Here is a 17308-nt window from a genome sequence, read left to right on the forward strand (position 1 = left end):
TAGCTGTTTAATACACTTCAAGCTTCATAACGTTCTAAACAAATGTTTTTTTGTTTTTCTTAATGAGTTTAATCTAAACTTTCAATATTTTTGTGTCAGGTCATGTGCCTGAACAATGTGGAGCAATGTTACTATTAGAAAGTTTTAAATATGTCATGCACTATATGTTTCTGTCACGGTTTGGCATGGCAAACCATGGGGGGTGTGGAGAATGAGGACCCAGGCGCGGAGCTCTGAATAACAACAGTTATTTACAGTGAAGGTAAATATTGATGCACGATTGATCCCCGTGCTCCCCAAGACTCCCGTGTGTGTCTTCTAGTGGCGTCCGTGTTCGTGCTCCCCGCTTTCGTGACTCTGCACACTCTGTGCGTGCTATCCTTCCTCTCCACGTTCCTCCTGTAGGAAAACAATAGAGGCAGCCGTTAATCACTGACCCCCGCGGGCACACACGATCCGCACTTCCTAAACACACACTGACTTGGGAGTCTAACGCAATGATCCCGCATCGGTGGGAGCTCCAAGACTCTCTTAAGTAGCTCCCCCGACGAGGCCTGATCAGCAGCAGGTGTGTGGCTTCGGGTGTGGCCAGTCCGCCAGCAGGGCCACACCCACCAGGCCTGAAGGCGCCCGCAGAAACACATACACAAATCCACAAACAGGGAGAAGAAGGACAGCAACACCAAACATACATACAATATAACAAGTCCATGACTGCTCAGGGGTCCTGGGTCGCTCAGACCCAGGACCCCTGACAGTTTCTGATATATTTCTTACTATAGGTGTGTAATGATGATGACGATGGACGTATGAACAGTGAAAATGTCAAATATCCTAATGGAGTTTGAAACTTATGTGTTTCTCAGACTTGACCAATCAACACCTTCTACACCACAACATCATATGCCGTATATGTGTATCCATTTCAGGAATTGAATGACATTAAAAAACAATAGCTGATTATTGATGATTATGTAAGGGTCTTTTTTCAGCTACTCTGACTTTGTAGATTACTGGTTTAATTTAATAACACATTAAGAAGCACATTTTTATTTAGTTTTATTTTCCATATGGTGATTATCATAATTACTCCTGAAGTCTGAGTTCCATTTGGATATTCAAGAGCTGTTCAAAATTAATTTAAAAAAACAAACAATTTAACATTGGGCTGCACCATGTATTTTATGATTCCTATCAGAAAATAGTCTACTCTATAGGGTGCACAGTGACTGTGGTGGATGACAAGCTAGACAATTTATTTTTATTAATTTTCCACTAAAATATCAAGAAACACACACATGAATGTAGAATTTTAGAGAGAAAACAAATGTCCTCTTTTTTGGTCGAAGTGACTCATACAGAACATAACGGTCACTTTCAGGAAGTGATAAAGGCTTGAAGACATCACAGTCAGCCTGTTTAGCCACTGTGACTTTTTCAACTTCTTGTAATGTGTCCACATAGAAGTCACAAATGGTGAAGATTTGCAGGAGTTTGCCTTCAGGAATCAACTTCCTGGTATTAAAACAGATGAGAATTTGGTGTGTGATGTGCTCACAACAAATTTATCCTGATTTTTGTGTTTGTTTGTGTGTTTTTTCCTTTAAACACAAAGAATCCCATAGTTACTACTGATAGGTACAGGATACTTAAGAGTTATCAACTCTGACCAGTGATGCTGTTGTGTAATCCTTTGTATTGATGACATTCAAACACATCACTGTCACGTCTGTGCAACACATAATGTCGTCTTACTGAGACTGCACATGAGTTTCATCTCACAGCTTTATGTTGCTTCTAATTGCAAAAGTTAAGTTTTTTTATTAAGTGTATTGTTGATCAATAATGGAATATACATTTTCAGAGAGAAAACAAATGACCTCTTTTCTTTTCTTTTTTTTTTAGTAAGAATTACGTAGACTTAACATATAGGTCACTTTGAGGAAGTGATGTCATCGGAAATGATTGGTATATATCTTTATAGGGGGGACTGTTTTAGAGACAGTGTGACAAAGAAGAACAAAACCCAAGAGGCACTGAGAGGGATTCAAATGTTTTTTTCTCTAATGATAGTTATACTTCAATTATTAGGTAAGAATACATGTACTTACTAGTAAAATTTTACAAGTAAAATTTCAAACTTTTAATTGGTTGAAAGAGATGTATGGGAGAAACCACTTTCAGTTTAATTAAGTGAAAAAGATTGAATTAAAAAGATGCCATATAGTATAAGTACCATTCTATTTAATACATTATGTGAGCCCCCCCCTCACATAATGTCTTGTGAAAATGAGAAAGACTATTTAAAAACTGATGTATCTAAAGTTATTATAACTGTATTCTAATATCTCATTTTTGCATTTGCTTCTAATTTTACCAGCAACAGACGTTCAGGACTCTGATGTTCCTGTTAGAGTTGGAGATGAAGTCACTTTGTCTTGTGGAAATGTGAAAGATGATCAGGATAAATGTAACAGCACTACCTGGCTCTTCACTACATCTAGAAAGCCAAGAGCAGTGGCACTATTTGAAAATGGGAAGATGCATGCAAATGCTAAGAATAAATCACCCAGACTAAGTGTGACTGTAAACTGTTCGCTGGTGATAAATGTCACAGCTGAGGATGTTGGCGATTACACCTGCAGAATGTTCAACAAATCAGGAAAACAAGAAGGTCCAGATTTTATAAGCAGACTCTCTCCTGTTAACAGTGAGTACGGGTTGGTATTTCCATCAAAATACTATCGGCTCAAAATGCTCAGTTCAACATCATATTACAGTAAAAATCATAGTTACTCTGAGGACTGCTGTAAATTCTCCTTAGTTTTTCTTTTCTTTTTTCATCAGTGAGCAAACGTAAAGAAGGCAACACAGTGACCTTGACCTGCTCTGTGTCAGTGTATGAACAATGCCCATACACAGTCAAGTGGCTGTATGAAGATAAACCCATTGATAAAAATAACACAGGCTTGAAGACGTCACAGTCTGCCTGCTCAGCCAGTGTGACCTTTACAACTTCTCATAATGTTTACACATCAAAGAATTATGACTTATTCAAGTGCCAAGTGAAAAATGATGATGATGACAATACAAAGGAGTTTACCTTCAGGATTCAACTTCCTGGTATGAAAACAGGTGAGAATTTGGTATTTGTTTTTATTCGTTTCTTCTTCTTTTTTTAATCGTAAAAATATTGCAGTTCCTGTACTCCTGTGTAGTGATGACTCTCTGTGTAAGTGAATGTTGTCATTGGGCTCTTGATCACAATTTGGAATCCAAGTAATTTCCATATAGAATAATCATTATTGATTGAAACTCTCCTACTGTCCTTCTAAGAAATTCAAATGTTGTATTTTGACACATTTCCTATTAAAAGTTAATGTTCTAAGTCACATCTAAGTCTTACATCATGTTGTTGCTCAACAAGATCCTCTTTTACTCACAAGAAAATGATTTCACATTTCTTTGCCTGGACAAAAAAAGACTAAACTTTTGTCATTTATTTTAGTTTTAGCCAAAAAATAGAACAAAAAAACTGCAGCAATTTTTTTTTTAAATGTTGTCCTTTTCTTCAGAATGGTGGAAGGTGATTGCTGCGTTAGTGGGTGTAGTAGCACTCCTAATATGTTTAGTTGTTGTTATATTCATCCAGTGGAAGAAATTTAAAGGTAAGAGCCTCCACAAGATGAAGCTTTTATGAACAAAAACATCTAAGCAGCCTGAAGACTCTAACTGGGTTTCTCTTTTTCAGAAAGCAGATTGCAGACGAGGGAAATCACTGTAAGTTTTCTTTTAATTATAAGCCTGTTATAGGCTATGATTGTTAAAGGCTTTTTGTATGGCACATTCTTGTGCTCTAACACAAGAATACCCCAAATCTGGGATAAACAAAGCACATGTGAACTTAACTTTGTCTTTTTTTATGTTATATTAAATTAAAAATAAATTCAGCAATTTTTCTTTTAGCTTATGATGACATCCAATTTTTTAAAAAAGGGAAGAAACAATCAGAAAAATGACCTTGTACTGACTCAGTCTGCTCTCACAACCATTCAGCTCTCTGTAATAGCAAAGAGTTATGTACTGCTTCCTCTCTGAAGTGTGGAATCAACCCAGCAGTCATTATGTTGTCACCTCTGTGTAGGCTGATCCTGAAGATGCTGTTCGCTATGCCTCCATCACCTTCAAGAGTACTACTAAAACTTTGGTAAGCTTATTGTTATCAATTACATAGACCGAGCAGATTATGTACACTTTGCTTTTACTTAGCTGGACCCCCTTTTTGCATTAATTCTTAGTGGCAAACATTCCTCATGAATTTTGATTCATATTTAAATGATAGCATCACACATTTTTCCATTTTCTATTTTTATTTTGGTTACCTTGGTTTTAATAATTGGTTATTTGAGTTACTGATGCCTTTCCATCAGCTAGAAGCAAACTGGCCTTTGACCTCTGTTATTAACAAGGCATTTTGCTCAGAGAACTGCTGCTCAGTGGAGTTTCTCTCTTTTTATGACTATTGTCTATAATCTGCTGAGATGATTGTGAGAAAAATCCCAGTGCATCAATAGTTTCTGAATGGCTCACAGCAGCCTGTCTGCCACCAACAATCATGCTACATCAATTAAATTACCTTTCTTTGCCATTCTGATGCTCGGTGTGAACTTCAGGAGATCACCTTGACCATGTCGACATAGCACTACTACACTATTTTAGCAAATGCACAATTGCTGACATATGATTATGTGATTATTTGCATTACTGAGCAGTCAAACAGGTGAGCCTAACAAAATGGCAAGTGACTGTATACATAATAAAACCAGTCACAATCTTGATTCATTTCTAGGTCCTGGCAAAAAATGGCAGAGATGAAGATGAAGCAGTTACCTACAGTATGGTGAAATCTTCCTCCTGCCCTTATCCCAAACCTCTAAACCTCTATGCTACCATCAACAGCTTGAAACAATAACAGATTTGCGTGACATTACAGAAAGAGACATACTTTTGCTGTGTGTTTTGCTTAAATATTAATATTTCTTTACTTATGCTTTGATATTTTTTCTGCCTTTTTTTTAAAAAGGTAATGAGATATTTAATTCCTCTTTTATTAATGCAAAACTAATAAACTGCATTTCTAGTGTACATCAATAAGCACAGCTAGGTATTCCTGACTACACATCACAGTCCACACACATCCATACTGCTTTTTGAATAAAGCAGCTAGAAGGTTAGTTTGCTGATAAGTGGATCTCTTCTCTCTCATTCTCTTATGTCAGAAACAAAACAGAGTGATCAGAGACAATCACAAATAAGAGGCTACACAACAAAATCTACATATTACAAAGCTGAAAAAGTAGCACATATAAGGCATTTTGAAGGACGAAAACATTTGTATTTTTTCCTTTCAATAAATCAATTGCAATCGTATTGATTTGTTTACCTGTTTGTTTAATGACCTTGTTTTCAGGTCACAAAAGTGGAATGAACTTCAGGTTGCAAATGTTTCCCCTTAATATTACTGAACCTGTTTTGACCCAAGGCAGTGAAGGTTCTTGTGTTTTAGTCTTGACTGATGTTTTAGTTTTTAAATTTAGGCTGTTTATGTGTTTTTATGCTTTTTTATATACTTTCATAATTTTTACCTCAAGTATTTTGGTATACTTATTTTGTGTAGTTTCACTCTGTGTGTGTGTGTGTGTGTGTGTGTGTGTGTGTGTGTGTGTGTGTGTGTGTGTGTGTGTGTGTGTGTGTATGTGTGTACGGGTTCGTACTATCCTGGTGGGGACCAAAATCTGACTTTTACTATCCTGGTGGGGACTTTCTGCACCGTGGGGACCAAAATCCAGGTCCCCTCGGGGTTGAAAGCAATTTTCACACTCAAAATGCGGTTTTACTGTCAGGGTTACAATTAGGTTATGGTTAGGTTTAGGGTAAGGGTTAGGGTTAGGCATTCATTTTTAATGGTTAGGGTTAGGGTAAGGGGCTAGGGAAAGCATTATGTCAATGGGATGTCCCCACGAGGATAGCAAACCAGACATGTGTGTGTGTGTGTGTGTGTGTGTGTGTAATAGCAGTTTGTGCAACCCTTGCTGATGTATTCACAATGCATTTCTGTATTTACGTGATAGTCAAAATCACTTGCAAATTTTTCTTCAGTGAACAAAATTAGAATAATGTGCTATCTACTACTAGGCCTCATAATCATACACATGTCACACTGTGAAATGAGATGCTGCTGTACAAAGCCAAAGACAACAGCTATCAGGAAGTTTAATGAAGAAGTTCTTCAAAAGGATGGCAGAATCCATGCTTTTCAGGTGTAATAATAACACTGTTCATTAGTAAGTCCAAAAAGTATTTTTATGTTTTATTTTATTTACGTGTTTATTTTTTTAATTATTCATTTATTTTAATGCAAAAAGAAAACTTAAACTCCAATCAGTTGAAATAGTTTTATTATTTCAAATATGTTGAAAGTGTATTTGAATGAGCCTGTATTATTTCTTTTATTTAATCATAAATTCTTGTTGTCAAATGGTAACAATAAATCCCTGGAAGTTCAGGGCAGACTATTTTATTTTATTGTACTGTCTCAGTGTGACCGGTGTGTGCAATGGTTCCACCAGCTCTGTGTGGAAAACCCACCTGTACAATAACTTTTCTTTCTTTGCCTTGTAAATAGTTTTTTACAGTTAGGCAAGGTTGCCATTGGGTACACTGAAGAGTAATTGTGTATATAATCTGCCTTATGATGTTAACAATTTTATTTTTTAACAATAAAATTTTGACTGCACTTCAAGTTGAGTTTAAGTTTTACATTCGTGCTGCTAGCGAAAAAGTACAGTAATCTTTTATTTCTTCAGCGTTACAGTTTTATTGAAATGTATGGAGTTGGGACTGTGGAAGAACAGGTCATTGCAGAACGTTCTGTTGTAACCCACAAACTAAACGGTAATGTAACGATATTCCCCTTTTTACAAGGGGAATCAAGTTGTGTCGGGGTCGGGGAAAAAGACCTTGGTGCAGCTCAGCGTCTGCGGCCGCCGGGACCTGTGGAGAAATAGCTCTTTAGGGCCGGGACCGGCCTGCTCCCCACCACCGGGTGTGGCTGTCCTCGTGGCGTTATGGGCCGCACGGTCAAATGGGTCCTCTGCCATCGTCACCACTGCCACTGTTATTTACTTACTGTAACTTTAAATACTGACGAAGATACGAAAATGGAAAACAGGTGTGCAACAAGCCATCCGCCACAGCTACTAGAAACCCCAAAAGAAAAGGTTCCAAAGAGCAAACGAGCAGAGGATTCAGAGAGATAAAGAACGAAAAAGGGACAGGGAGGGGCGTGGGGTCTTGAGTATGTTTGTTTAAATATACAGTAATATTTTCATGGTGAATAGAGTTGGAGGCAATTGATACTCGTCTGACCCCACGTTAACACGGTCTTACTGACATGTTTTATGTATCACTACATCAACTTTATTTTTATTTAAATCGGCTAACCTTAAAACTGTGATAACCCCCGAAGTCAGATTTAGAGAACGGATTCCTCTTTGACAGAATCTGGAGTCTCGGTATTCCTGTGTAAGAATAAATAACCACGATCCTAATAGGTGAAAAAGACCAAATTAATCACAGGGGGTGATTATCAATAATAACTCGTATTCAAAGAAACGGGTGAATTTTGTGAGTCTCTAACTTTCCACAGTGCCATACCGGGATTTGGGAGCAGCTCTGTTATTTACTCCAACTCTTGTTTGTGTCTGGGGTGTGGAGGGAGGGGATTATACGGTCAGACTACAGCTCTCTCAGTGAAACGAAACTATTCACCGTCACCCCCAGAAAGTGAACACACTTGATCAACTGCTTGGGAAATAACAAACAACACAAAACATGGATTGCAAACCTGCAGAAGAAGGTGAGTACTTTTAACACTTTCACTCTCAGTTAATATTAATTTCTATAATAAATATCTTAGAGTTGAAGCACGGTGCGATCTGTTTTATTAGTTTTCTTTAAGATAAGAAATGCTCTATTCATCTCTTTTTCTTTTGTATTTATGAAGACAAATATCAAATATAAAAATAATAAATCTTAAAGTCAGTAAAGCCAAAAAAAATCTTATTTTTTTGGGGGGGGGGGGGGGGGGGTAGAAGCACTCAAGGTTTCAAAAAAAGAAAACGGCGAGGTTAAAATTAAATCATACAAGGTAACGTCTTCTGTTTTTTAAGACTTCAGTCCAGGCTATTACTTTTCAGTCTAGCTTCACTAATGGGAGTTGCTATTAACAAAATGGCTGCAGTTTGACTGTTCTTTCCTGATTATCAAAGTGAATACTGGGTGTGGCATTCTTTGGCATCCTGCAGCTTTGGCCACCATTTTGGGCATGAATTTAATCTCTGTGTGGTCATTTACCAGAGTTTTTCTTAACCTTTACTAGAATTTCTGGTATGTCACAGGGAGAAACTCCTTCTCTGCCTTCTCTCACACTTTGCTCTGTTGTGATTGGTTGGAGCGTTTCAGCTGTAAACTATGTGAATTTATTTTGAAAGGTTCCAGTAAAGACTGGATTGATTTGTTTGTTACATATCCCGGAGAGAAAATTCTGACTGAAACTTCTGAGGTTTAGACCAAAAAAAAAAAAAAAAAACTTCGACTGAGACTGAGGTTTGAAAACAACATGTGTGGACCAATATGTTCTCAGCGGGTCTTTGCATAATACCTCATTGTTTTTTGTGGCCTTGTGTAACCACACGGATAAAAAGAAACCAATCTGGTTTTCATATTCGGCACACAACAATGCAGAAAAAAGTTGTGTCCAGGGGGGAAAAAAGAGCAAACAAAGTCATGAACTCTCCCCAAAATATTTTAATCTTGTGCCAAATTCAAACCTCAGCTTCGGAGCATTTCCTCCATCTGTCTGCCATATTTTTTTTATTCTAACCACTGAAACTGCAAAAACTCCTGATGTTCACATGAACCAGTTATAGTTGCTATACAGTTTTTTGCATACAAAATATTCATTATTATTGTTTAAAAAAAAAAGCCTATATACTTATTGCAAAACTCTATATAACAGTAGTACAAAAAGTAAGGAATTTTGTGTTTGGCTGATTATTTCTTTGTTGTATGAACACTTTTTGGCAATAAATCTTATACCCTTGAAAAGCCTGTTTATTTCCTCTTAATGGGCCACATTTATAAAACGCATTTATGAGTTGATTAGCAGAGTAGAGTATGTGGGTTGTGCCCATTAAAAACCTGCTAAATCTTCTCTCCCAATGAAAAATGGATTATTTTCCTTGAGCTTCTGGTACTTCAGGTGAATCACTCATCTGGATAGGGTTAGGGTCATTGGGTAATTTCAAGCTGGTGTTCCACAAAACCAAGTTGCATCATTATTTAGGGTGAGTTTTAGTACCATCTCCAAATTGAAGGCTAAATTCCATACAGTGGGTGATGTCAGAGACAGGCTGAGAGGTGGGCATCCCAAGAAGACAACACTGCAAGAAGACCACCCTGTCAGTACTTGGGAACCATAGGCAGTGTTCTACAGATTTGTAGTCAAGGTTTACAGGATGGTATGCCTGATGGCTCTCTCCATAAGAGACTGCACACAGCCAATCTCCAGTCTCATAGGGCTTCCAGGAAGCCTGCCATGACCTCCCTTCACCATCAGTGAAACTACATACAAAAATTCTAGATTCTTGTTTAATAGCATCCAATAAAATGTAATGGTTAAGAGGCTAAAATGAAAGAGCTAGTTCTAACTTTTGTTTTGAAAATGTAAAGTGTTTTGTATATTATTATTGTTGTTGTTGTTGTTGTTGTTATCAGACAAAACAATGTGCACGGTGGTGGTGGAGGTCAGTCTTTTGTCCTGTCTCCCTCCCCTCACCTCCAACAAGTCGCAAGTAGGGTTTCATCATTCGATACAAAGCTCTTGAGGTGACTGTTGTTGTGGTTTTGCACTATATAAATAAAATTGAATTGGAGGCAATCTCAATCTCACAGAGAGATATTGAGATGAAATTCTGCAATCAGGCTCAATCTTATATCTCCACAGTCTGTGACTAAAATGACAACTCTTAACTCAGAGTGGGATTTATTAAAGATTACCTCTAGAATTTGAGATTGGAGAGGATGGAATGGTCTTCCTGCAGTCCTGATCTCAACCCCATTGGTGACTTGTGGGATCAGCTTGAGCGTGTTGTTCATATAATAGTGACCAATACAACCACATTGGCTGACTTGCAAAAAATGGTGGTTAAAGAATGAGATGCCTTTGTGGCCGTGTATGTTTTTTTCCACATGCCACCGAGGCCATTGTCTTAAATGAACAAACTTACTGGAAATTTCACATTTACATTTATGTCTTGTTCCTTCAGACTTTAATCGTCCAATCCAATAGATGACACCAAACAAGAGTCTGCCAATGCCAAATGGCAAACAGCTGTTTGGCATTTGGCATTGGCAAAAAAGATATGACAAATTGTTCATGTTCAACACAAATGCATTTTCCTTACAAATGTGGCACCATTCAAGGGGAAATTGGCAGGCTTTCCAATGGTATATGATTTATTGCCAAGAAGCGTTGATACAGCAAAAAAATAATTAATCAGTTAAAAACAAATTTTTTAACTTTTTGTTCTAAGTTTACATAATGCATTGTTCATTGCAGTGCAAGTGAGAACTTATAGTGCAAGAGAAGAGTCATCGGTATGACACTGGATGCAAGACAGTCTGGTGGAGGAAGCGCCGAGGCTCTGGTAACTTCTCCCTGAGGGCAGGAAGTGTGTGAGGGGTTCATGGACTCGCCCAGTATATTGGCCACTTTTTGGGCTACACAGGTGTTAAAGATACCCAGGTGGGAGGGGAGTGAGGCATCAATGATCTTAAGTAAGGTTCTGTGGTTGGAGGCAGTGGAATTTCCAAACCACACAGTGATTGAGCTGGTCAGAATGCTTTGAATGATGCCTTGGTAGAAAGCGCACAGGATGGGTACTGGGGATCCTGCTTTCTTCAGTTTGTTACAAGTAACGGCGTTACTAACGGCGTTACTTTTTTCAGTAACGAGTAATCTAACTAATTACTATTCCTATCGTTACAACGGCGTTACCGTTACTAACAAGAAAATGCAGTGCGGTCGCGTTACTATTTTTCAACAAACAGACGGTTGAAGCTGTGTTCAGCTTACCGCACGTAAGTAATCTGGGCGCTACAGCTTTAAGCAGCTGCACGCGCTCCCGCGGACGGCAATCACTTTCTGGCTGCTGTTTGACTGAGGAAGAATAAAGTAGTTGTGGTAAGCCAATCACATGACCACTTTAAGATGACAAAGCAACGAGGTGATATATACCAGTTTTTAAATTGTGTTGACGGGCCAAGTAAAACCAGAGTCATGATAAACAACATATACGTGTGTTTTTTCCTGAATAGTTTCCTCACGTTTAACATCTAAGGACAGCGCTAGCAAGCACTCTATGACCAAAAAATAAAAAAACAAACCAAAAAACAGCCTGTTCATGTTGGTGGAAAAATGTACCATGTCGACCAATCAAAAAATGATATGGCAACATGATGTTTGGTTGTTTAGGAAGAGGGGGACGTTTTAGGAGTGACGGCGAGAGAGAGAGAGAGAGAGAGAGATAGAGAGAGAGAGAGAGAGAGAGAGAGAGAGAGAGAGAGAAAGACAGCAGAAAAAGAGAGAGAGCAAGTTTTGAGATGTGAGAGATTTGTGACGTTCAGCATGTTTGGAGTGTGTAGTTAATGTGTTGTCTTGTGTAGTTAGTGTGTGGTGTTGTGGATAGTTTTGTGTTGTGTGTCAGAACAATGAGGCGTCTCCAGGTAAAAAACAGGAGTGATACACCTCCTGCTGTCAGGCCTGCAGGTATCAGGCTGTGATGTTCTCCTTTATAGTGGACAGAAATTATTTTTTTTGGAGTGGCACAAATAATTTGTGTGGCATCTTATTGAGTGCAGAACCTGATTGTTATGTAAACAGTTTAAAATGGTTATTTAAAAAAAGGGTAAAAGGTAAATTGCTGCAAATAACTTTGTTTGCAAAACTTGTGCATAGGATTTTAAAACTGACAATTTTTACTCAGTTGTATATAGCATTTGTATTCTATTTTTATCTTATTGTATATTTTATTATATTTTATTCTAGTGTATATAGTATTCTATTTTATTCTATTCTGTACAGTTGTGTACTGTATTTATTCTTATTTTATTTTATTCTAATTTTTGCTTCATAACTTTTGCACTGTCCACTTCCTGCTGTGACAAAACAAATTTCCCACGTGTGGGACTAATAAAGGTTATCTTATCTTATCTTATCTTATCTTATGTTTGCATTTAAAGTTATGAAATATGATTCAATAAACATGTTTGTGGTTGTTACAGTAAAAAATATCACTTTTTCTACTCGGATTTTATGTTTTTTGTCTGATTTTAGATCAATTGTGTTAATACAGTATGTCAAAATGAAAACATAACTGTAAATTCAAACACGTGAGGTTGTGCTGAAAAGAATGATACCAAACAAGGCAAAGTAAATAGTTTTTAGAGGTGAAATGTAGAGGTCAAATCAAAAGTGGTTAAAATGGCCAATTATACCCTGGACCTAAGAGGGTTAAACATTTTTTTTTTAAAGTAACGCAATAGTTACTTTTCAAGTAATTAATTACTTTTAGAATCTTGTAACTCAGTTACTTTTTTGAAGAAGTAACTAGTAACTATAATTAATTACTTTTTCAAAGTAACTTGCCCAACACTGGTTGTCACAGCACTGCACGACCAACTGTTTTCACCTTTTATCTGTAGTTTATCTCATCAGTGTTGCTAATGAGACCCACCACAGTTGTATCATCTGAAAACTTAACGAAGAAGTTATTGAGGTGCAGCCATAAATCAACGGTGTGTAGAGGAGATGGGTCAGCACACATCCTTGGGGAGCTCTAGTGCTCAGCATGATGGCGCTTGATGTGTGTGAAATTTAAGTCACTCTGAAATAAAACGCTTACTCTAAGAGGTCAGAACAGGAAAACCAGAGAGAGATCTAAAAACAGCAACAGTGCTAGAAGTTGGTACCCAAAAAAATGAGCCTAACAATTTTGGTCCAGGCATCCCACCGCGATCGGTCAAAACAGTTCCCAGTGTTGTCCCTTTCACTCTTCTCCAACGTATATTAAACAGATATTAAACCCTATTTAAATTCAGTCACTGACATGAGAAATATTGTGGCTTTAACCACTGTTAAAAAAGTGGTGCTGCAGGTGATATGTGGTCACATCACTTGCCCTTATTGTCTTACTTTTAACTGACACAATCTGCCTTTTTTCAATTGGAACATTTTTACACATTTGTAAGTCAACAGAATTACAGATGTCACACAGTTTTGCAGTGGTATAAAGACTAATGGTAAGAATTTGTGATATAAAAATTCTATTCAACCAAAAAAAAAGTCCCTGAGAACAGAGGAAAATAGAGGGAAGTAAAAGCCAGGCACATTATTTATAGTATTAGAAGTAAACATGACAATAATTAATTTAAACAGAATTAACTTTAGTGTGGTGCCTCTACACAGAAAAGCTACTGGCCGCAATAGTCTGTGATCTGTCAGATTATTGTTTGCCAGTTTGGACTGCAAAGATCTAAAGCTTTCATTATTCTTGGTTCAAATCATTATGTACAAATATTGTATATACAGAATAAACTGATGGAGTTAAAAAGGTAACATCGTTGTGTTTGTGAAATTCTTCAACAGATGTAAAGCAAGGAGATCTCAGGATTGTACTTGTTGGGAAAACTGGAGTTGGGAAGAGTGCAGCAGGAAACACCATCTTAGGAAGAGATGCTTTTAAATCTGAGCTGTCTTCTTCCTCAGTGACAGAAGTGTGTGAGAAAAAGATGGGAGAGTTTAGTGGTCTTAAACTGGCTGTAATCGATACACCAGGATTGGGTGACACAAATAAATCTGAAGAGCAGGTGAGAAGAGAGATCGCTCAGTGCATGTCCTTTGCTGCTCCTGGGCCACATGTTTTTTTGGTTGTGCTCCAGCCAACCAGATTCACAAAAGAAGAACAAAAATCAGTGAAAATCATTCAGACAATATTTGGAAAAGAGGCACCGGGTTACACCATGGTCCTGTTTACCCATGGAGATGAGCTGAAGAAAAGACATGCCTCCATAGAAAAATTAATTAATGAGAATCCAGATCTCCGCCGCTTCATCAGTCAGTGTCACAGAAATCATCATGTTTTTGACAATGATGACAAAGATACCTTACAGGTCAGAGAGCTGCTGCTGAAGATCAGTGCAATGGTTCAACTTAATGGAGGAGGCTTCTACACCAACGAAATGTTCCACGAGGCTGAGAGAGCCATAAAACAAAAGATTGAAGAACTTCTGAGAAAACATCCAGACATGAATCCTGAAGAAGCAAGAAGAAAGGCAGAGGAAGACAACTCCTTTATTCAGGCTGTTCTAAAGGGTGTTGTTATTGGAGCTGCTGCTGGAGGTCTAGGTTTAGCTGCTGTTGGTGCAGCTGCTGCTGGAGTTGCTGCTAGAGCTGCTGTTGGAGCTGGTGTTGGAGCCGGTGTTGGAGCTAGTATTGGAGCTGGTATTGGTGCTGGTTTAGCAGCTGCATCTGTCGGGGTTCCAAAACAAGATATATATTTCAGAGTGAAAGACGCAACAGGATGCAACATACAGTAATGAGTTAGATCATTCCAGCCATATGAAAAATTTAGATAAACTTTAAACTATATTTCATATATATTGTTCATTTTTTCTGGTCTGTCACCATATTATCTTTATCATGAGGCTGATTTCTGATACAGATATAGATTAGCATCTTATGTCTTTAATTATTCATGTGATTAAAGAGAATATTTTGAGTTGGTTTTTTGTTTTTGTTTTTTTGTTTTTTGCATGTAGCCATTGACATCTCCTTATGCTGTATGTCAGTAGAACACAGAACACAGAGAATCAGTGTGGATCACTGATTCTCTTAATTTTGCTCCTATATTCAAAAGCAATAACTGATTGATAACTGTGTGTGTGTACATATTTTTGTGTGAACAAAGAACTGTAATGTTTCTATACTTGTGGGGACCAACAGCTTTTATGGAGACAAAATGCCTTTTTTTGAGGCTCAAAATGTGGTTTTAGTATGAAGGTTACAGTTAGGTTATGGTTAGGTTTATGCTAAGGGTTAGAGTTAGGCATTCATTTTTGATGGTTAGGGTTAGGGTAAGCGGCTATGGAAAGCATTATGTCAATTAGATGTCCCCACTAAAATATAAAAACATGACTGTGTGCGTGCGTGCGTGTGTGTGTGCGCGCGCGCGCATGTGGGGTTTTGTTCTTTTCTGTTGATTAAAAATCAGAACAATTCTGTGCCTTTCCTGTACTTTATGCATGTTCTAATAAAATATAAAGATGGCAATCTGTATCAGGACTTTTGTTATACAACATTATTTAAAGCATCAACATGTGGCCTGAAACATTTCAACATTCAAAAACTAACATTTGGAAGTTTTCTGAAGAACACATAATCACTTCACAATACAGTGTATGGGGTGGGAGGCAGGCATTTTTTATGTCATCTTCTGTAATTTGTTGTTTCTGAAATAGTTCAGACCCTCATATATACAGGAGTCTCACTTTGTTTGTTTGCCACTGATGGACTGCAACAGGCCAAAGTTTGGGTCAAATGTGTCACTTTGGATTATTAAGGGTAAAAAAATGTTAAAGTGATCCTTTTAAAATAAATCTGCATCAAGAGAAAAAGCACATGCTGTCTGAAATGCTGTGTATTGTTGTCTGTTGTTTATAAAATGAGCTATTATGTGTTCAGGTGGTGAGCATACTGAGACACTGGTGTAACACCCCCTGATGACCTGTGTTGTTTCAGGCTCAGACCTCAGGGTGGTGCTGGTGGGGCAGGAGAGAGTGGGGAAGAGTTCAGCAGGAAACACCATCCTGGGAAAGAAGGCGTTTGACTGTAAGATCAGTTCCAGCCCGGTGACTCTGTGCAGTCAGAAACTTGAAGCTGATGTTCAGGGTCGCAGAATCTCTGTGGTCGACACTCCTGGACTCTTCAGCACTCGATTGTCTACAAAGATGGTGAAAGCAGAGATGTTAAAAGCACTCGAGCTAAGCTTTCCAGGTCCTCACATTTTCCTCCTCGTCCTTCAGCTCGGAAGATTCACCAAACAAGAGCAGGAAGGGCTGAAAACCCTGCAGATGATGCTGAATCCTGACGTCTCCAAACACACCATGGTCCTGTTCACCTATGGAGACCGACTGAAAAACACCATCGACATAGAGAAGTTTGTCAGCAAAGACAAGAACCTGCAGGAACTGCTGAAAAAATGCAGCGGCCTGTACCACGTGTTCAACAATGAAGAGATGGAAGATAGATGCCAGGTCCACGAGCTGCTAGACAAAATAGACTCTATTACAGATGGAGGACATTTGTACTATCAGAGAAGCTTTGAGTCAGAGAGATCTATCAAGAGTTTCTATATGTATTGCTGGGGTTTAACACTCTGGGTTCTTAGACAAGTTCGTCGTGGTTACATGGGGATATATAGCACTGTCTGTTTCATCTTCACATGGTGGGAGACACATTTTGAGTGAGATAAAATTGTAGAATGAGGCAGAGGAGAGAAAGAACACAGGAAGATGGCTGAAAAACAAAGGAGAGAAACAGGAGTATGTGACAAGAGGAATATTTTCATCAGTCCTTGATACCCAGAGTTCACACATTCACATATTTTGTTAACTATATATCCAGATTAGGATCATAGCTGGGTGGAGTCTATTCCAACTGACGAAGGTGTGGTTGAAATCTGAAATAAACTGAGGCGCACACAACCAGCTTGTCTTGATGAGTTGTATTTACCTTTGCAAAAGGGTCAAACAACAGCACTGAGAAATTAACAGTAGTCTGCATGTTTTTGACAAAGAGAGTCTGTAAGCCTAGATTAAAAAAGAAAAAAGAAACATTTTATGTCTCAGAATGCTGGGTAATGAAAGATAACTTGTACATAAACGTGGTAAAGCTATATAAAGTACCTTAAGGCACTGTGATTTGGTGTTATATAAATAAAACTGAATTGAATTGAACTGAATCTGTAAGATTAAATTGAGAGTCTTTAATTCAGTAAGATCAGCCTGACACAGAAGTAGCAGAATCTCCAATACGCTCTTACATTTATTGATCACACAAGTATTTACAATTACAAGGTAAACATGAGCTCTAGAAATGCACACAGGTTAAATCAAGGTCATCATTGTC

At 38.0% G+C, this 17308-nt stretch overlaps 1 protein-coding gene across 1 annotated transcript in view; it reads left to right on the forward strand.

The window, feature by feature from the left end:
• LOC134642720 (uncharacterized) overlaps nucleotides 1–17055 on the forward strand; it is a 244022-nt gene extending 226967 nt beyond the window's left edge. The window contains exons 4-6 of the mRNA XM_063494671.1: nucleotides 13769–14714; nucleotides 15702–15742; nucleotides 15920–17055. Coding sequence (XP_063350741.1) covers nucleotides 13769–14714; nucleotides 15702–15742; nucleotides 15920–16647 — 1715 coding nt within the window. The 3' untranslated portion in view covers nucleotides 16648–17055. The remainder of the gene's footprint in view (nucleotides 1–13768; nucleotides 14715–15701; nucleotides 15743–15919) is intronic.
• Nucleotides 17056–17308: the final 253 nt, after the last annotated feature.

Source organism: Pelmatolapia mariae, linkage group LG15, assembly GCF_036321145.2.
Source record: "Pelmatolapia mariae isolate MD_Pm_ZW linkage group LG15, Pm_UMD_F_2, whole genome shotgun sequence".
NCBI lineage: Eukaryota > Metazoa > Chordata > Actinopteri > Cichliformes > Cichlidae > Pelmatolapia > Pelmatolapia mariae.